Source organism: Morus notabilis, unplaced genomic scaffold (assembly GCF_000414095.1).
Source record: "Morus notabilis unplaced genomic scaffold, ASM41409v2 Scaffold370, whole genome shotgun sequence".
NCBI classification, from domain to species: Eukaryota; Viridiplantae; Streptophyta; class Magnoliopsida; order Rosales; family Moraceae; genus Morus; species Morus notabilis.
Window position 1 is genome coordinate 331,770 of NW_010358187.1, and position 20,836 is coordinate 352,605.

The 20,836-nt window shown below is 34.7% G+C and overlaps 2 protein-coding genes across 3 annotated transcripts; both read left to right on the forward strand.

The window, feature by feature from the left end:
- Window positions 1-39: 39 nt before the first annotated feature.
- On the forward strand, window positions 40-11,458 carry LOC112090434 (serine/threonine-protein kinase TOUSLED). 2 transcript variants are annotated; one of them, XM_024161749.1, is made up of 16 exons: window positions 40-352; window positions 1,450-1,539; window positions 1,639-1,842; window positions 2,016-2,066; window positions 2,557-2,664; window positions 2,830-2,874; window positions 3,619-3,731; window positions 6,461-6,527; window positions 7,248-7,314; window positions 7,444-7,541; window positions 7,650-7,829; window positions 7,992-8,205; window positions 8,338-8,602; window positions 9,349-9,403; window positions 9,715-9,876; window positions 11,048-11,458. In XM_024161749.1, the coding sequence occupies exons 1-16, from the start codon at window positions 95-97 to the stop codon at window positions 11,141-11,143; spliced, it is 2,073 nt and encodes a 690-aa protein (XP_024017517.1). In that variant the 5' UTR covers window positions 40-94; the 3' UTR covers window positions 11,144-11,458. The 2 variants fall into 2 exon arrangements, with proteins under 2 accessions (XP_024017517.1, XP_024017518.1); XM_024161750.1 differs by having other exon boundaries at window positions 7,995-8,205.
- Window positions 11,459-17,644: 6,186 nt separating this feature from the next.
- On the forward strand, window positions 17,645-18,649 carry LOC112090435 (major allergen Pru ar 1-like). Its single transcript, XM_024161761.1, has 2 exons — window positions 17,645-17,889; window positions 18,211-18,649. Exons 1-2 carry the CDS (start codon window positions 17,706-17,708, stop codon window positions 18,498-18,500), a joined length of 474 nt encoding a protein of 157 aa, XP_024017529.1. The 5' UTR covers window positions 17,645-17,705; the 3' UTR covers window positions 18,501-18,649.
- Window positions 18,650-20,836: the final 2,187 nt, after the last annotated feature.

Consider the following 20,836-nt stretch of genomic DNA (forward strand, 5'->3'; position numbering starts at 1 on the left):
AGAGACAGAAAAATGATCTGACGAAGGGAATTTTTCTGATTTTTTTTTTCAACTTCTGGGCTCGCTGCATTGGCAGACGGAACCAGAAGCGAACATGTCGGACGACATGCTCCTGCATTTCTCCTCCAACTCTTCCAACCAGTCCGACCACTCCTTGCCCACCAAGATTGCCAAGCTCGAAGCTCGAATGGTCGGCAAGGCCTCTTCGGCGGCTTCCGCAGCCGCCGCCATTGCCGTGCAGCCTGCTGCTCAGCAGCAGCAGCCCGCTTGGTCCTCCGTCGTCTCCTCCGCCGTGAAATTCGTCTCCGACGAATTGGCGGAACCCTCTACCTCCAGTGACTCCGACGATGATGTAAGAAACCCCTTCCTTGTATTTGTTATTTGTGACGAATGGACGTTAATTGGAATATTTTTTTGTGGCATTTTGTTCGGTGAACGGGCAACATTTATAGCAGTACTTTGAATTAATAGAATTGATCAAAATTTTCAATGGATTCCTGGACTTCTTGATCACATTGTGCAAAACGATGTTATTATGTACACTTCTTGGTTGTCCCATAATAAGCCATTCTTCATACTCCTTCATACTGGGAGGACAATAGAATAATCGAGACCTAAGTTTTAACAGCAATTTGTGTCGTACAGAAATTGAGAATTTCACATATTTATTGTCTCTACTTGAGGCAGTTTTGATGAACATGAACTCTGTTGCTTCTGATAAAAGATTGTGGCTTTTTTTCCCTTGTAAATATTATGCCTATTCTGTGATAGAGGAGCCAGAGTTCTCAATCTTAGCGGATTCTTTTAAATAATGTTGACATTTTCAGTTATGGTCAAGAGTTTGTGTGGTTGTTAGCATTGGGGGGTTATTATTCGTTCAATGACCCAGAGGAGGAAGTCATATATACATCATTTAACCTCTTGGTGCATCATTTGTGGGGAGGATGATGAAAGTTCTGACAATCTGTTATTATGTTGAAAAGTAGCTTAGAATTCTGGTTAAGATTGGTTTTGAAGCAGGTTTCTAATACTCGGCTACTTAGAGATGCCTATCTATGCTTGTGAAAAGTTATTTGATTTTGTTCAAGACTTCAAATAGAAAAATTGTGTCTTGGGGAGGTTTTCCTGTTAATTACGGCTTTATTTTGGGTTATTTGATTGGAGACAGAGAACGAAGGGTTTGGGCATAAATGCCAAGAGACTTTATGGGGAGGCTAAAATTTTCTGGGAAAGATGGAAAGACATTTTGTAGAGTGCATGCCCGCCAGCTCGGTGACCTGTCTTTTTTACTAGACCTTCTTGTCCTCGTCTTATTTTATTATTTTTTTAATGATTACTATTGTAAAAGGTGATATTTTTATTGTTTGTTAGTTTCTTGGATGTTGTTGTTACCATGAATAATCATATACCATAATATGTTTTCTTTTCTGGTTCGTGATCTTATGCCAGAATGGAGGGGAGTTTCTAATACAAGCCAATACTCAAAAGCGTCAGAAACTTCAACAAGATGAAGGCTCAACCGTTTTTGAACATGTTGATGTGAGTTGTTTTTTTTTGTTTTTCTTGTTTTGCTAAGAGATGTGATGTCTTGTTTAGTTACTTAACTAAAGCTCTTGTTTGCAACAAATTAAAACGCAGGCTGTCACTGAGGGAAGACAAGTGATTTTGGAAACTGTGGAAACTAAGGCAAATGATACAAATAGGAAAAAGCATGGTCGTGGCAGGGGGCCCACTGTTTCAAGCCGGGGGCGTGGTTCAAGAGTTAATGATCAAACAAGATCACAAATAAGCCCTGCAACAGTTACGCCTTCAAATGGTCAGCTTGAGTACTCATATAATAAGGTATGTTAGTTTTCTTAAGAACAGGAACAAACTACATTTGTGGGTCTGGTATTTTGTTTCTTTCTCACCCTTTGTGTTAAAACTCTACGGATTGTTTCTTATCTTATTAATCTAATAACAAAACTTTGTAACATTTTAATTATGTAATAGGATGATTTTCTTATTGAATTCAGGATAATAGGTCCAAGGAGCATTTCCGCAATGACGGCCGTTTGTCATTAGAGGTGTGGTTCCCGTTTTTATTTTTTATTTTTGTTCATTTTTTGGTATGTGATAAGAAATCATTTATTACTTGAAATTGGAAAACATCGTTCCCATTTGTTGTTTTATGTGTGTGTTTGGGGGGGGGAGGGATGTGGTTTCTCCAATTTTTACCCATCAATGGGTATTATTGTTATAGCCACAAGACATTAATCCGACAGTTGTAATAAATTGAATAATGATCAAAAAAATTAATGACAGTTAATGAAATTAGATTCTTATAACGCCACGTAATCAAATTTTTATATTTGAAGGTGAACTCGTCCATATATATATATATATATTTCCCATTTGGCTTTGCTTAGATGAATGCATTGTGCCCCTTCCTTGACTTAGTGACTTTCTGTAATCCTAAGTTTAGTATTTGCATTTCCGACACCGGGGTTTCTAATATTTTGACATAAGGTACTTGGTGTCTCATAGTTGGTGTATTTTATTTTGTCAAAAATTTAGGAAGAAGTTGCATCTTTACGGGCAAAAGTTGCAGCCCTAGAGGAGGACCTGCGTAAATCATTTGAAGAGGCATCCAATTATCAGAATCTGTGTAAACAGTTAGAGAAGGTAATAAACTAATGCTTATGGGGGTCCAAAGTTCAGTATACTTGTCAAATTATTCATTTTAATTTTCTGCCTTGAACATCTTTGAGTTTGACACATGAAACTTTATCCTTTTTTTTTCTTTTTTTTCTCTTCTCTTAACTTTGTTTTCTACCTTGCTTGGTGTAGGAATTGAAGGATCTCAAAGATAAAGAACAACAAGTAAATCCTAAGGTGTGGTTTTCAACACTATAGTTTATTGATGTTTTTTGCTTATATGAGTGCTGTATCTTCTATACACTTTTATGAATATTTATGCTACTTTTATTTCTTGATCAAAATGTAATATTCTTTTCCATTTTCTTTCTCCAGTCAGCTCAACAGCAGAAACAATATGGTTTTTTTTTTTGGGGGGGGGGGGAAAAGGATCAGGTTATACAGTTAGGTTACATTTGCACATGAAATGTCTTAGGAACCTAATCGCTAGCTAGTTGGTTTCATGGCTTTGTTAGTTGTTGCTATTGTTCAGTAGTCTTTTAGTAGTATAAATAGGGGGGTTAGCAGCTCATGAGGGCTTATGTCTGATTTGGGAATTGTTTGGTAATCATTTGGAGCTTGGGGAACCAAGTTTTGGGAGATCTGGTGGTCTCTCGAATACCACCATTGTTAGTGTTTTCTTGTACTGTTTTGAAGTTTATCAGTTTATTTGATGAAGTTTTAGTCCTTTGTTCATCGGTTTTGTTAGAAATTGCCAGGTTCTTATCAAAATGATGGTACCATGTTGATTTCTCCGCAATGTCTTAATGATAATTGTTAACCCCTTTTTTCATGGTTCAGTGCTTTTACTTTGAAGTAAACATTGACTCTGGTATATGTAATTCAATTGATTGCTGAGAAAGAATTGTCCTTTTTAATTTTTAAGATTCATCAAATGTCTACTCTCACATGTTTGTTATGGGTTTTTTTTTTCTTATGCAGAGGACAAAAGTGATATCTGATTTGTTGATATCTGTTTCAAAAGCAGAGAGACAGGAGGCAAGAATGAAAGTACGACAGGACTCTTTGAGACTTGGCAATGTGGGTGTAATCAGGTAATTTCGTTTACTGGAAATGGGTTGTTATTTCTTGCTTTCGGTGCCTAGTCGCTTCAATTTCTTATTAGCGAGCGTAGAGTGGATTTTATCGATCGGAAGGAAACATATTGTTTGAGGTAGAGGAAATCAGCGAGAAGATAAGGGGGGAAAAATGAAGAGGATGAAATATCATCTTAGTAATAATAAAAAAAAATCTATAATGCAGGGGGAGATGTGGTCAGGATTGTTCTTTTTTTTTTTGTTTTGTTCTCCAACCCCCCGGTGGAGGTTGGAGATTGCAAGTATAGGGGATAAGGCCTTTTAAGTTTTAGCATGTTAAGAGATAGAGGGTGAGTGAAGTTGCCAAGAAAAGTTAAAAATTGGAGCCACTATTCCTTGTTTATACTTATAATTGATGATTTTTTATTTAATTGACGTTCTAAGGTATGAGTTTTAGGGTGTATTAAAACTGAATTAAGTTTTGGGTGTTGCGGGAATTTAGGGTTCGTTTGGTATGAGGGTTCAAACCAGGGTGATTCTAGTTTTGATTTTGGAACCAGAACCATGATTCATGATTTTTGGTCCAAATTTAGGGTTCATTTATTTTATTTCTATTCCTTTTAATTTTTATGTAAGTAAACAGCATAATGGTTCTGAAACCAGAACCAGAATCAAGGGTTTGAACCACCGAAAACCGGGGGGGGTTAGAATCAGGGGTGATTCATGATTTAAAACATCACACCAGGGTTCAAACCTTAAATCAGAACCATCCTAACCAAACACTGATTCTAGGTGAGTTAAATCAGAACCACTTTTTACTTTTTATAAACAAACACTGGTTCTGAACCAGAATCATGGTTCCGGGTTCAAAACCCTTACACCAAACAACACCTTAAACAATAACTTCATTAGACCGGAGAGTTAAGGAAAAAAGTGAGGATGGACAGTTTGATTGAACCTTAAAGTATCGAGGCTTCTAGTAGTTTTGCGCAGAAAAATTTCTTAATCTGATGTTTCCTCTGATTAATTAACACATTCAATGAACAATCCATTAATTATGTTGGGAAAATCGGCATTCTACAAAAGTTAAGAGAAGTATTACTCCATACTAGGGAGTGGACACCAGATTTGAAAACATTTTTTTGATTGAAAAATCTTTGCATTCAGTAGATTTATACATTTTATACAAGGAAAATGATATACATCATTAAAATAGTTTCTATCACACCTAGGGCGCATTTACTAACCAGGATTCCAATTTCAGGAAAGGGAATTAAATTCCAGATTTTAGATTCTAATGTTTACTTTTGTATTTGGTAATTGAATTACGTGGGCCCTGTCTAAAAATAAGGAATTAAGTTCCTTGATAAGAGAGAACTCATATCCCACCTCCTACCTACGTAATTCAATTCCTTCCCCTAATAAATAGGAACTAACTAACCTATTTACCAAATCTACCCTTATTTAAGTTAGTTATTCACTTAATAGAAGGATATTTTTGTAAGCACATTTATTTTATTTCTATTCCTTTTAATTTTTATGTAAGTAAACAGCATAATAGGAATTTATTTCCGCTTGTAACTTAATTCCCAAATAGATTAGTAAACACTTTAATGGAGTTGTGGAACTTAATTTCCTTTTTCTTGGAATTTATTTCGTATTCTTTCAATTCCTGATTAGTAAACACACTTGTTGACGGTTGATTTTTGCCAACAAGACTTTACCGGATTACCCCTCTATGGTCCGTCGGGATTCCGGTTAAAACCGTTAATTTAACTGAATATTCTAAAGTATGTGTTTATGCTTTGGACGTATTTGTGAAGAGTATTTGGTGCTATGTTTTAGTGGGAAGTAAAAAACGCACATAAGTTTTATAGTGGTTCACCATTATGAAAGAAGAGCTACATCCACTGTATTGTATTTCTTTTCTATTCTTCACAGGTTACATAAAAAATCCTCTCTTTCTCTCTGGGGCTTTGCCCCTTTTATAGCTTACAGATTACCCATCAACATCCCCCTTGGACGAGCTGTCTTTGAGGCTTTTTGACGGTTCCTCTTGAGTGGCCCATCCACTCAAGTGGCACACCATTCTATTTACCTAAACTGTAGCCTGTCAGTCCCTTTTGGACTATTCACTCATCCAATTTGTCCCCTATTACAGCTCTGCAGATCCTCTGTAACTTCCAATGGTCCGTTCCAGGCGGTTTAGGGGTTTGTAATCATTCCCCGCGCAACTGACCTTCTCCAAACCCAGACGTAACCTAGGGATCTCCAGCTTGCCGCTTCAGAAGTCTTTCTTGGGATACAGACCCAGTGACTTGCGTTCTGTCTTCTGCGCCCATGCTGTACTTAGCCAAGTGTGGCCTTCCTCCTGGTTGACCCTATCGCAGCACTTCGAATAGATTACGTAGGCCTCGACTGTATATAGGATTGACGGTCTCATGCCCCCTTAGGCACTCGGCTCTTATACCGGGGGGGGGGGGGATGGGAAGGGGGGGGGGGGGGGGAATGAGAACTTAATTTCCTTTTTCTTGGAATTTATGGATAAAAAGTGCCAGGATAAAACAGTACTTTCAGCTTATACTATCATTTTTTTCTTCATGTACATTCATTATACAATCAATTTTTTCCTCATATACAATCATTTCTATATACATTCATGATATTAATGATAAATTTTTTCATGATTTTTATCATTGCTCGTTATACAATCATTTTTTGTTCTCTCTTTTTGTCGTACTGGGCAGAGCTGGAACTGTGATATCTGAGACCTGGGAAGACGGCCAAGCTTTAAAGGATCTCAATGCTCATCTTGTATGTGATGACTAGACTTCCTATCTTAATGTTTTATGTCGCAAACCAGTATCATTTTTATGTGAGCTAATTCATTTTACTCTACGGACTATAGTGCACCCTTTGAAAAAAATGCTCCAAATATGCTCACACAAAAACAAAAAGGAATATTCATTCTTAGCAAATATACAGAACCAATTGTGCACTTTATCGCTAATGGGTTGGAAAAACAAGTATAATTACTTAGTGATATAATAGTAAGAATCATGTTCAGAAATCACTCATCGCGAGTATTTTTCCCTCAGAGAGGTCTTCAGCTCTAAAATGTTCTTTACTGTTTAGTGCTTCATTAATAGTTTTGCTTTTACTTGTATCAACTTTTGTCTCTCTTCTATCTTTTTATTGCTCCTTTCCCACCCTCTCCATTTTATCTTACCTTTCCTGTACATCTCTTGTTTCCTTGTGTCTTTTGTATTATAATTTTCCTACCTGTACTTGGTTCTAGTTACATGCATTTATTAGGAATTTTTAGCATCTGCATAATCTTCTTCCAACGTAACTTCACATATTAATCATCTATGGCGACTTCAATTTGTTCAGTTGCTTGTATTATGTAATGCAATGTGAATTTTCACCATTGGCTCTGAAATGCTTGGCTAAATCATACGTCATGTTGATTGTTTGCTTTTCAGTCTATTAAATCAAGAGAAATAAACTTGACCACTTATGTCCTTTCCTCAGAGACAATTACTAGAAACAAAGGAGGCTGTTGAGCGGCAACGGAAATCATTAAAGAAACGGCAATCTGGTAAGTTCCATATTTTCTTTTTTCTATGTTCTGTACACATGTTGCAGTTGTCAGTTTTCACTTTTTGTTACACCTTTTAGCATTCCTTAAAGTGCTCTTAGTGCTAATAGCCTTTTCCTCTTCCCTAAGATAAAGGCGATGGAGCTGATGTAGAAACAGGAATGCAAGAGGAAGATATGCTAATCCAGGATGAAATCTATAAATCCCGTCTAGCCAGCATAAAACGCGTTAGTTCACAATATCTACTTGCTGCTTTAGACATTTCCTTGTTCTTTCTGTTGTCATGATAATTATTGGTAAATATTCTCAATCATCATGCTATGGATTTTCTGTAGGAGGAAGAAATCATTTTACGGGAGAGGGATCGCTATGAGGTGGAAAAGGGAAGGCTTATACGTGAAATGAAGCGTATACGAGATGAAGATGGTTCTCGTTTTAACAATTTTCAAGTTCTCAACCACAGATATGCCCTCTTAAATCTTCTTGGGAAAGGTGGTTTCAGCGAGGTTTACAAGGTCAGAACTTTGTGAAAGATGGTATTAGTGTCAAAATATATTATGCCACAATTTTTAATGCAGACTATAGTTACTGGTCAAAAAGTCTAGTTAGTTCCTTGCCTGTATTGGCAATTGTAAAGAAATACCTTTTTGCAGTGATTTGAAGTAAGAAATTTCCAGCAGGCTTATGATTTGGTAGAGCATAGATACGTTGCATGTAAGCTTCATGGTTTGAATGCTCAATGGAGTGAAGAGAAGAAGCAAAGTTACATACGGCATGCCATTCGGGAGTACAATATTCACAAGACGTTGGTACATCATCATATTGTCCGGCTGTGGGACATTTTTGAGATTGATCACAATACATTCTGCACTGTCTTAGAGTATTGCAGTGGTACTCATACCTTCATGATTTTGTTGATCTCAAAGTTTTATGTACTCTATGCTTACCGAGAAGTTAAAGCTTTGTTTTGCTTCAAAATTTGCATCTCAATTGTATTTTCTTTTTCTTTTTTTTTCCCCGCAGGGAAAGATCTTGATGCTGTACTTAAAGCAACGCCTGTATTGCCTGAACGAGAAGCTAGGATTATTATGGTTCAGATATTTCAGGGTCTGATATATTTGAACAAAAGAGCGCAGAAAATTATCCATTATGATCTGAAGCCTGGGAATGTTTTATTTGACGAACTTGGTGTTGCCAAAGTGACCGATTTTGGTCTTAGCAAGATAGTGGAGGATGATGTTGGATCCCAGGGTATGGAACTTACGTCCCAGGGAGCTGGAACATATTGGTAAGTAATAGGGGTATCGGACTATATTGATTGGTCGGCTTTGTTTTGACTTCTTTTAATTTCCCTTTCCCTTCTCTTTTTCTTCTTTGTTTTTTGTTCCCTTCTACTTGTATCGTTTTGTTCTCTAAGCAAAAGGAGTTCTTCTTAAAAATAAAATAAAATAAAATAAAAAAGAGGAAAACTTATTTCTCATTAATTATTAATATATAGTTTCTTGTTTCAAAAAAAAAAAAAACCAAAAAAGAAGGAAAAAGAAAAAAAAGAGGACTAGTGATGAATAATGAAAACTATTCCCTTGCGTAATTTGAGTCATTGTACTTCGCCGTGCAAATGACAATCAGAAATGTTGTGTTTGAGAATCATCTTTTTTTTTTTTGTGGGAGTATATATGCCGAAAGTAATCCTTCTCTAGTATAATGTTTTACAGTAATTAACAATACTGCCTTTCCCGCGGTAATAGTTTGTTTCCAATAGATATGTATTTGGAGTGTTCACAGGTTAGTAGACATACCCATACTAGGCTTATTTCCTATGAACAGGCTAAGACGGTTAATACAAAGAGGTATATGCGTAAAAGGACTATTTTACAACTTGAACAACTCTGAGATAAATTTGGACGTTCTGAATAGTATGCAATCAAATTTAATTTCTTTTTCTTTGATTCCTAGTGATTTCTCACCTTCGTTTCTCATGCTCTTGGACGTAAATCAAACTACTTGGCTAAGAAAGTCCAATTTCATTTGCAGGTATTTACCTCCCGAATGCTTTGAGCTCAGCAAGATACCTCTAATATCATCAAAGGTCAGTGAGTTTTGGGATTTTTTATCCCCCTGTGATCACAAATAGTTGTATCTTTGCAAGTTCCTAAAAAAGCCCTCTTTCTAGGGGAAAAAAGGGAAAGAAAAAGAACCCTGAAAAAAAAATAAAAGAAATTGGTTCCTAATAATTTTGTTCTTCGTTTAAAAGAAATATACTTTATTCCGAAAGCGAGTCCTGTTACCCCACTTTCAGAAGTGTTTTGACCTGAAAGAAGAGCTATTTCAGACAACAAATGTATTTTCTGTATTTTGCATGATTACCTGCCCTTTTTGACAAGCTGTCTCTTCAAACAGGTTGATGTTTGGTCGGCTGGTATTTTGTTTTATCAAATGCTTTTTGGAAAACGTCCTTTCGGACATGACCAGACTCAAGAACGTATACTGCGTGAAGATACAATCATCAAAGCTCGTAAAGTTGAATTCCCTTCTAAACCCTCAGTTTCAAACGAGGCGAAGGTGAGTTATGGCCGCAGTATTATTTGTAAAATATACATTCTGTCTTGCATTATAACTTTTGATTTTTGGGAAGAAGCTTTCGTTTTAGAAGGAAAGAAATAAAAGAATTGTTGGTGTTGGAAGTTTCTGCATGCCTGCATCTTTCTTTTCTCTCTTTTTAATATTTTTTGGCCCATTGTGAGAAATGGAATGGCTATGCTTTCTACTCAGAGTCCAACTAACCAAATTTCAAATGGAAGTATTTAAAGCTTTAGGAATCAAGAGTTTCAGATTTCAGTTTACTTTAATGTTTTACATCAGGTTTCGACTGACGCCTTCCATCATTAACCAAGTTTAGGTCTTGCATCACTACTCCTTATGCCAAACAAGATTTGGGATATAACTAGAATTTTTAGGGGTTGTTCTTTTGCATTTTTGAGTTAGGGTGACTTGAGTGATGATCTTGAGTTGAGTTTGAGTTATAACTTGAGTTGAAGTTGTAACTTGAGTTTGTGTTTGGATGTGCACATTTGAGTTATGATTTGAATTAAAAATCATTTTGAGTTTGTGTTTGAGTGAGTCAAAACTTAAATTTGTATTTAGATAGTATTTTAATAAAAGCTCAATGGTGATGAAAAATTTTAATAGGGTATATGGGTAGGGTTTTATTCGTCTTTTCGTTGTGAATGCATAGAAAAAAAAATCATTTCAATCAAAATTAAAATGAAAAAGTTATGGCATTTTTAAGAATATAAAAAATATTGTTCATTAACTTGAATTCGAGTTTATAAACTCGAGTTGAATGAGAAATTTGAATTCGAGTTTAGCTCCAAACTCGAGTTCAAACTCGAATTTAAACTCGAGTTCAAACTCAAATTTTACAAAAGAACATAAGCTTAAATAAAGTTGTAACTCGAGTTCAAATTTTTTCTGAGTTTTATTGTAAAAGAACAACCCCTTAGTAACCTGTGAATGTGACTTTATTATCACTCAGAAAAGAATCTCAATATAGGAACTAAGTGACATATCCTTCTCGGATAGTTGTAATACAGTTGGTACTTTACACGATCAATTTCAAATCCTAAATCAGTAACATAACAACACTTCCATCTCTCGAGTCTCATTACATCAACAAGAATTTGACTAGCTTAATAATGCTGTTTACATTCTTTCTTCGTAATTATATTTGCAGGAATTGATTCGCCGTTGTCTAACATATAACCAAGCAGAGAGGCCCGATGTTTTGACCATTGCTCAAGATCCGTACCTCTGTTACACTAAGAGGTAACAAATATTGTGTGCAGCTGCAACTTAAAGATGCCAACGGCTGATGGTAAGAAAGTTTTCATTTGTTCTATAGAAAATCAAAGAAATTTACTCCAAGCCCCGATGGAAAGATTTTGTATAGGTTGTAAAGGTTTTGTAATTGTTGGCGTTGTTGCCAAGCTCGCTTTACCTCTCTAATAGGAAATCTGGGGCTTTCACTGATTCGCTCGATGTTTTTTGAGGGTTTAGAGAAACGACCTGACCTGGGAGTTAGGTTATGAAAGGTCCGATTGGACAGGATATATATTTGAAATGAGAAAAGTAACCTGTTTCGTCATTTTCCTAGCTCTTTTCTTTTAATAATAATCTTGTTAAAAATGTGGGGCGCGTTTGGAACTCGTTCCAAAATAATTTTATTTTTTGTATGAAAATGAAAATGAAAACCTTTTCAATCCCAGATAGAAATCATTTTTAAAAATGCGTTTGGTAGTTTTATCAAAAGATTATTTACAGTGTAAAAAAATCTATTAATGGCTCTTTTTCTCTCTGCTCGAGAGAGGAGAAAATGAAAACAAAAAATGAAAAACAATTAAAAGTCGTTTTTCATTTCTCTCTCATTTTATACTAAACTAAAAAATCATTTTCATTTTTGTTTTTTGTCTGTATTGCACCAAACGCTGTTTTGGAAACGTTTTCATTTTTTTTTTCTTAAAAAAGGTGAAAAATAAAAACGGGATAAATTTCAAACACGGCTGTAGTTTCAGCACCAGAAAAGTGGGGTTTTCATTTGAAATGAGCCATTCAAAACCACACAGGACAAGTCACTTTCACAGGTTTGAAGTAGAGTTAAAACCATTTCAGTAGAAAATGGTAAAAACTAGAGTTAGAATGAGGTTATGATTATTCATTTCTAGGCCGCGCATCACTTGGCTATCCACTCAATTTTTCCAGACATCAAAATTTGGTTGAATAGTTTTTGATATGCTTGTATCGATTTGGCCTTTTGTGTTGTTTACCGTATTGTATTGTACGATAATTGATGGATAGTATTCATACAAGACAAGTTATAATGGTGTAACAAAGTTTCTACAGATGCGTAGTTTAGATCCTAGTTGGTTTTAGGAAGTCTATGTGTGCGTTTGGTAGTATTTCTTTGAGTCAAAAATCACTTCTCTAACCATCAGAAGTTGATAATGATTTTTAATAAAAATCATAAAAAGTGATTTTTAAAGAATTTTTAAAGAATTTACAGTCAAAATCAGAAGCAGTCTTAAGGCAATTTTGGCTTTTAAATTGTGCGGGAATTAACATAGTACAATTAATGATTATCAACAAAGTTATATTAAATAATTATTTATTAATTACTAATTATATTATATATTAATTAATAATTAATAGATAGTAATTACTTAATTATTAATTTATTACTATTAAGTTTTTAATTTTGTTAATAAAATAATAAATAATATAGCAATTATTTATTTAGTTAAAGATTAATTATCAAAAATTAATTATATAACATATTAACAATAAAACAAGTAATAATAGGTTATTAAATAAATAATTAATATATCAATCATGTATTATGTTAATTATGATCTATTAATTAGTAAATAGTTGGTAAATAAAAAATAAATAGTAATTACTCAATTAATATTAAATTATAGTCATCAATATGTAATATATTAATCAATAATAATTGATAATTAGTAATTATTCATTATAAAAAGAATAATTACTAAAAATTGATCATGTGATATATCAAATAATAGATTATTAAATAAACATTAGTAATTAATTAACTAATTATTTAATTATCTAACTAAAAGTTAATAATTTAAGTAGTAAACGAAATATTAATAAATTATGTATATACTAATTTCATTTGCAGGCAAGTATGTGAAGCAGAAGCTTGATTCAATTGACCACAACAACTTTAGCTACAGCCATAGCTTGATCGAAGGAGAAGTTTTGTCTGCCGAAGTTGAGAAAATCTCTCACGAGACCAAGTTCGTTGCATCCCCAAATGGAGGAAGCATCATTAAGGTTACTACCATGTTCCACACCGTCGGAGATGCCCAGGTCGATGAAGCAAAGGCTAAGGAAGGAAAAGAAAAGGCCACTGGTCGGTTCAAGCTCGCCGAAGGCTACTTGAACGCAAACCCCGATGCTTACAACTAAATCTGTTAAATTCTTGTCAAATTACTTTTTTTTTTCTGTATAAGTTAAAGGGTGTGGCTTGCAGGCTTGCCAATAATTAAAGAGTGTGGTGTTGTTAGTCCGGTTTGTGCTGAAATGTTTGAGAAAACATTTTATCTTGGGTTATTGACAAGAATGATCCTAACTTTTTTAAAAAGTGACAGTTTAATCTTAATTTTTTTTTTTTTTACAAATCGACCAATTTTATGGATCGCCCAATGCATATGACTACCCACGTGACCCAAATTATTAGTGGAAAGATGAAATTGCCCTGTAGAACTTTTCTTTCATCCTTTCAACAACAAGAACTTCATCTTCTTCGACACAAAAAAAACCCAGAAACATCAAATAGAAGGATGACTAGTAACATAAAAACCAGAAACAATACAACCTAGAAACCCATAAACAATACAAGAACTTCATCTTCTGCAATAGAAGAACTTCATCTCTTCAATACAAAAAAAAAAAAAAAAGAAAAAAACCAAGAAACTCGCTCTCTCTCAAGACCACCACCGGTCAAATGCTCAACACCAGATCCGAATTGAGAAACTCATAAAAAAACCCAAATATTATAAGTGCCAAAACCAAAACCAAAAAAACCCACCAACTAAAAAATTCAGAGAAACCCAAATAAGAAAACCAGAAATGATTTTTCTTTTCTCATTTTTTCTCAGAATCAACATAAACAGCAAACGAACCATGAAAAGAATCAAAGAAGACAAAACATGCCTAAGAACAACCCACAATCCAAAGAGATCAAAAATATTCAAATCAAAAGTTTTCGGGCACCTGGAGGAGCTGCGTGAGCTTGGAACTGAAGGGTGTAAGTAATGGCAAGCGTTGTTAGAACGAGAAAGAAAAGGGAATTTCTTCCCATGGCTCTCTCTCTCTCTCTCTCAGCGCCAATTCGAGCAACGTGTGTTTTTACACATATACCCCAACATCCTGGTCACGTGGGATGGGTCGATAGTTTTCGGACATATCTTAACAGAAATTATTAAATTTTAACTATTTAAAGTCGTTAAGGGTTGATTTATCAAAAAAATAAATAAAATTAAACTGTCACTTTTTAAAAAAATTATGAATCATTCTTGTCAATAACCATTTTATCTTTCATTAGTAATATAAATAGTATTTGTGATTTGCCAATGTTTTATCCCCATCTTGGTTAGTTTTTCTTACATCTTTCTTAATTAAATGTCTCGTTCATTTTACCGATTCGAGTTTAAAATTCGAGTTTTGTTACAGTAAAAAACTCTTAAAAACAGTCACATCTAACTTTTTTACTACAGTAAAAAGTTTTCACATAAAATCACATCTTAACTCGAATCAGCGAACCAAACGGTAGTTTGAAGCTTTGAAATGGACTTAGCATATGACCAAAATTTAAAAGCAAAATTCGCCAAATAACTGGCCTTCACATATAAATGAGGACATTTGTAAATCACCCCTAGTCAATTTTTAAGCTGGCGAACCTGGGATATATAGGGATGTATTACGTAATCTTTTTACTTCTTTAAACTAATAATTCCACATTTTTTACACGTCTACAATTTGCACTTTGGTTGATTAATTAGATTTGTCTTCAAATATATCTCATGTCCTTGTCACAAAGGCAACTGTCATTATGGAGAAGTAAAAGAGCAAACAAACAAAACGGTAAACTCCAAGGAAACTGTTCATATATATTTATCTCATAATTCATTTTTATCCGTAGATATCATACAAAATAGACACATATCCGACTTTTATTTTGTCCATTGATAGTCCCACAAGTTGGTGAACGTAGTATTCACAAGTTTATATGGACTCCCACAACTACTGTTAAAACTACTTTTTTCAAAGTCATTTGAGCAAAAATAAATAAAATAAATAAATAAATAAAAACTACTTTTTCAAAGTCAACTAAACGTGGAGATTGGGGGAAGTAATATTTAATATTTTGCTGGCCTTTCATGACGATATAACTTAGAGGAAGAAAGTCGGTTGAAGTTACATAAATTGACATATATAGCCAAAGTTGGCTACATAAATTGATTTGGACAGCCATTTCTAACTTCTATAATCACCCATCGAATTCTAGAGAAAAAATTTATGACTGATCATCATTTAGACTATACACGTTGACTTGGGCTTTAACCATAATATATATTTGGATAATTGAAAATGCATTTTATATATTTGGTTTTCTATCCCTTTATTATTTTCTGTCGTTTTCTACTTTAAGAGCCGTTTCATTCTTTTTTAGCCGTTCATCGCATATTGTCGTTTTCAGACTTTACTTTGTGGTCTTTCAACATTCTCTGTTTTGATGTCGTTTTGATTTTTTGGCCAGTCGTTCAATCTTTTTTAGTGTTGTATATGGGTTGGGTTGGTGCGGGGTAGGGATTTTTCTTGTCACGCCCCAAAGGGTGTGGGTTGTACATATTTAGCCCCAACAATATTAGAAAATTTTCATAACTCAATGATGTTTGGGTTGGGTTGGGATAGGGCAGGGTGGGTTGAGTGGTCGGGTTCATCATTCAAAAAACAAAAGTTCAATCCAACATTCAAAGTTCATCATCAAATAGAAATAATAACTCCAACATTCAAAGTTCATCATCAAATAATAATGATCATCAAATAAAAATAATACTGATAATCAAACATAACTCTAAAATTCAAAGTTCATCATCAAAAAGAAATAATACTGCTTAGTTCATCATCAAATAAATAGTAATTCAAAATTCAATCCAACATCAAACATGAAGCAAAGTAGTCCATCCAACATCAAACATAAAGCAAACATAAATTAGAGGCTTAATTCAAATTCATCCAAAGCAAGCACCGCAACAACAACCATCCCTATCAGTCCACACTCATAGGCTCCTTATCAGGCATGTTTGTGCGGGTTGGATTAGGGGTGCGGGTTATTATAGGCTCAACCCACAAACCGTTCCAAACACCTCAGACCAAACATTTAGTAGGCCAAAAAATAAAAAATAATGTTATAAGTTGCCTTGTTCGGGTTGGGTTGGGTTTGCGGGTTGTTCAGGTTTATGTACACCCCTAATCTTTTTTTGTTGTATGACGCTTTTTTTTTGTCGTTCACTTCTTAGAGTCCTTTCTCAACTGTTGTCGTTGTGATTTTTTTTTATTACTGATTTCCATATTCGTTGTTTATAGATTTCTTAATGGAGAGGTTCATTAAGTGTTAATTTCTACTTCTCCGTTTTTATTTGAGGAATAAGTATGCATGACATAAAAGGTTTTAGAAACATTATGACGTCCCTTGGCTGAAGTGGAAGATTATTAATCTTAAAGCACTTTCCTAATTACCTTTCAATAATATATATATATATATATATATATATATCATGCAAAGCCTCAAATTGTGTCCATCATCAAGGATGTTTTATCCAGAAGGTTCCCTTAGCTATTAGAGGAAGACCACATGTGACGAGTGCATAAGTTGTGGGGCATGTGAGTTATAAAATAATCACCGGGAAATAAGACTTTTGAAAAGATATAAAATAAAAAATAAAAAACGTTTTTCAAATATTATATCCAAAATAAAAAAAGAAAAGAGATATTTGCTGATTATTAATGCTGATTATTGCCTACTGGCTGGCATTTTTAGAAGTCAACCTTCAAATCTTGAAAATAGTGGGGGGGAAAAAAAGGAAAAAAGAATAGTGCTTCACCACTTACCAGGGACAAAATGTTTTTTTTTTTTTCTTTTGAGGATTTTATATGATTTGAATCAAATAGAATAATTATGACATTTCATCTGCATATGAAGTAGGATAACCAATAACCAAAAAGGTATATATGTATATAGAGCTTGGATAGTGAATTATGTTTGATAAAGTATTCTGATCTCAGAATAGTAAAGGTTCCATTTTTCTACCATTTTCTGCTTCTTTAATTTCAATGCAGTTAACATAAATTGTCCAATTTTTTCCCCTGCGCATTGAACCATATATTCACATATAGGATAAATATATGAAATGTTATCAATCTTGGATCCAACGATCTTTCTTTATTCCTAGCTAGTTGTGAGTAAATTCATATTAAATCAACCGAGAGGCGCCTTCTTTGACTAAAATGCAAATTATTTAACTCCTTTAAAAGAAATGCTACTTATTTGAGAACTATTATAATTTCCCAGCACGGCAAAGATAATAATAGTTTTTCTCGTCAATCATGTAAACATCCAATAAAAGAATATTTACTCGCTAAATTACTCAATAAATCAGGGGATATTTCATACGGAGCAACCAGAAGCCTTAGCCTATAAATAGCAGCACTATAATGCACATCTCTTCAACACAAAACACCTCAAAGTTCAAAACAACCCTTCCTTATCTTTTCCTCTTTGAACCCTTTCGAAACCTTAGATCATCATGGGTGTTTTCTCTTTCGATGACGAGTTCACCGCCAATGTTGCTCCCGCTAGGCTGTTCAAGGCCTTCGTCCTTGACGCTGACAACCTTTTCCCAAAAATTGCTCCCCAAGCTGCTAAAAGTGCTGAGACTGTCGAAGGAAATGGAGGGCCCGGAACCGTCAAGAAGCTTACCTTTCCTGATGGTATAGTAAAATTTTACTTTATCTCCGTGATCTTGTGTATTTATGATTTTAATGAAGACACATTTATATTTCTTCAATTGAAAGAGAAAAAGAGAATAATTCATTTTTTCATGTGTTTACGTACTCACTAAATTACGAAATACAATTTGAATTCCTAACAAACATTAATTAGATAAGTTTGCACATAAATAAAAGGACGCTTCTTTCCATTTCAATCCCTTTCCTTTTCTTATTACAACCAATTCGATACCCTGAAGCAATAAAGATGGTATATGCAAATTTCGAACCAAATCAGAGTTTCATGTGAAATTTCATTTGCAGGCAAGTACGTGAAGCAAAAGCTTGATGCAGTTGACCTAGACAACTTGAGCTACAGCCACAGCTTGATCGAAGGAGATGTTTTGTCTGCTGAACTTGAGAAAATCTCTCACCAGACCAAGTTTGTGGCATCCCCAGATGGAGGAGCGATTATTAAGGTCAACACCAAGTTCTACACCATTGGAGATGCCCCGATCAATGAAGAGAAGGCTAAGGAGGGAAAAGAAAAGGCCGTCGGTCTGTTCAAGCTCGTCGAAGGCTACCTCGTCGCAAACCCCGACGCTTACAACTAAATGATCAGTTGAACCATATGCTTGTCAAATTAATTTTCTTTCTATAAGCTAAAGGGTGTTGCTTTCATGTTGTTTTGTCTCCTAGACTTTCTAGGCTTTCCAATAAGAGTGTGGAGTTGTGATAATCCTGTTTGCATTGAAATGTTAAAGAAAGCATTGTATCTTTTACAAATTACATAATGATCATATATTGCACTAAAAGAGTTCCTGTGTTTCATTTGTGTGTCATCCCCATCTGCGTTTATTTTTTGCTACATCTTTCTATTGTCGATCCAATGCATATTCTCTCACATTTTTTAGATGTAATCTACTTCGCTACCTTTTGAAGCCTTTGAAAAGACTGTACATAGAAATATCTTACCATATGTGTTGAGGGGTAGTCATTTTTATGACCGAAATAATAGGCCCCGCACCAAAGCATGTCAACGGGGAAGAACAGCCCGAACAGGCTAACTACGCCAAACAGACCTTGAAAAAATTGACTTTGCTACTTTTGAAGCCTTTGAAAAGACTGTAATCTACTTTGTTGCTTCGCTACCTTTTTGAGATGTAATCTACTTCGCTGCCTTTTGAAGCTTTTAAAATGACTGTACTTAGAAAAAATCATACCATATGTGTTGAGGGGTAGTCATTTTTATGACTGAAAGAATAGACCCCCTGCCAGAGCAGGCCGACGGGGAAGAATAGCCCGAACAGGCCGACCACGCCAAACAAACCTAGAAAAAATCTACTTCGCTACCTTTTGAAGCCTTTGAAAAGATTGTAATACTTCGCTACTTCACTATCTTTTTTAGATGTAATCTACTTTGCTACCTTTTAAAGCCTTTGAAAAGATTGTACTTAGAAAAAATTTTATCATATGTGTTGATGGGTAGTCATTTTTATGACCGAAAGAATAGGGCCCCGCCAAAGCAGGCGACGGGGAAGAACTGCCCGAACAGGCTGACCACGCCAAACATTCCTAGAAAAAATCTACTTTGCTACTTTTGAAGCCTTTGAAAAGACTATAATCTACTTTGCTACTTCGCTACCTTCTTGAGATGTAATCTACTTCGCTACCTTTTGAAGCTTTTGAAACAACTGTACTTAGAAAAAATCTTACCATATGTGTTGAGGGGTAGTCATTTTTATGATCGAAAGAATATACCCTCTGCCAGAGCAGACTGATGGGGAAGAATAGCCCGAACAGGCTGACCACGCCAAACAAACCTAGAAAAAATCTACTTCACTACCTTTTGAAGCCTTTGAAAAGACTGTAATATACTTCGCTACTTCACTACCTTTTCGAGATGTAATCCACTTTGCTATCTTTTGAAGCCTTTGAAAAGACTGTACTTAGAAAAAATCTTATCATATGTGTTGAGGGGTAGTCATTTTTATGACTGAAAGAATAGACCCCCTGCCAGAGCAGGCCGACGGGGAAGAATAGCCCGAACAGGCCGACCACGCCAAACAAACCTAGAAAAAATCTACTTCGCTACCTTTTGAAGCCTTTGAAAAGATTGTAATACTTCGCTACTTCACTATCTTTTTTAGATGTAATCTACTTTGCTACCTTTTAAAGCCTTTGAAAAGATTGTACTTAGAAAAAATTTTATCATATGTGTTGATGGGTAGTCATTTTTATGACCGAAAGAATAGGGCCCCGCCAAAGCAGGCGACGGGGAAGAACTGCCCGAACAGGCTGACCACGCCAAACATTCCTAGAAAAAATCTACTTTGCTACTTTTGAAGCCTTTGAAAAGACTATAATCTACTTTGCTACTTCACTACCTTCTTGAGATGTAATCTACTTCGCTGCCTTTTGAAGCTTTTGAAACAACTGTACTTAGAAAAAATCTTACCATATGTGTTGAGGGGTAGTCATTTTTATGACCGAAAGAATATCCCCTCTGCCAAAGCAGACTGATGGAGAAGAATAGCCCGAACAGGCTGACCACGCCAAACAAACCTAGAAAAAATCTACTTCACTACCTTTTGAAGCCTTTGAAAAGACTGTAATATACTTCGCTACTTCACTACCTTTTCGAGATGTAATCCACTTTGCTATCTTTTGAAGCCTTTGAAAAGACTGTACTTAGAAAAAATCTTATCATATGTGTTGAGGGGTAGTCATTTTTATGACTTTTTTTTGTATAAAAATAGAAATGAAAACGTTTTTAATCTCAGACAGAAATCATTTTTAAAAATGTGTTTAGTAGTTTTATTAAGAAATTATTTTAAGTATAAAAAAATTTATTAATATCTCTCTATTCGAGAGAGGAGAAAATAAAAACAAAAAATTAAAAACGACTAAATTTTTTTTTATTTCTCTCATATTTTACATTAAATAAAAA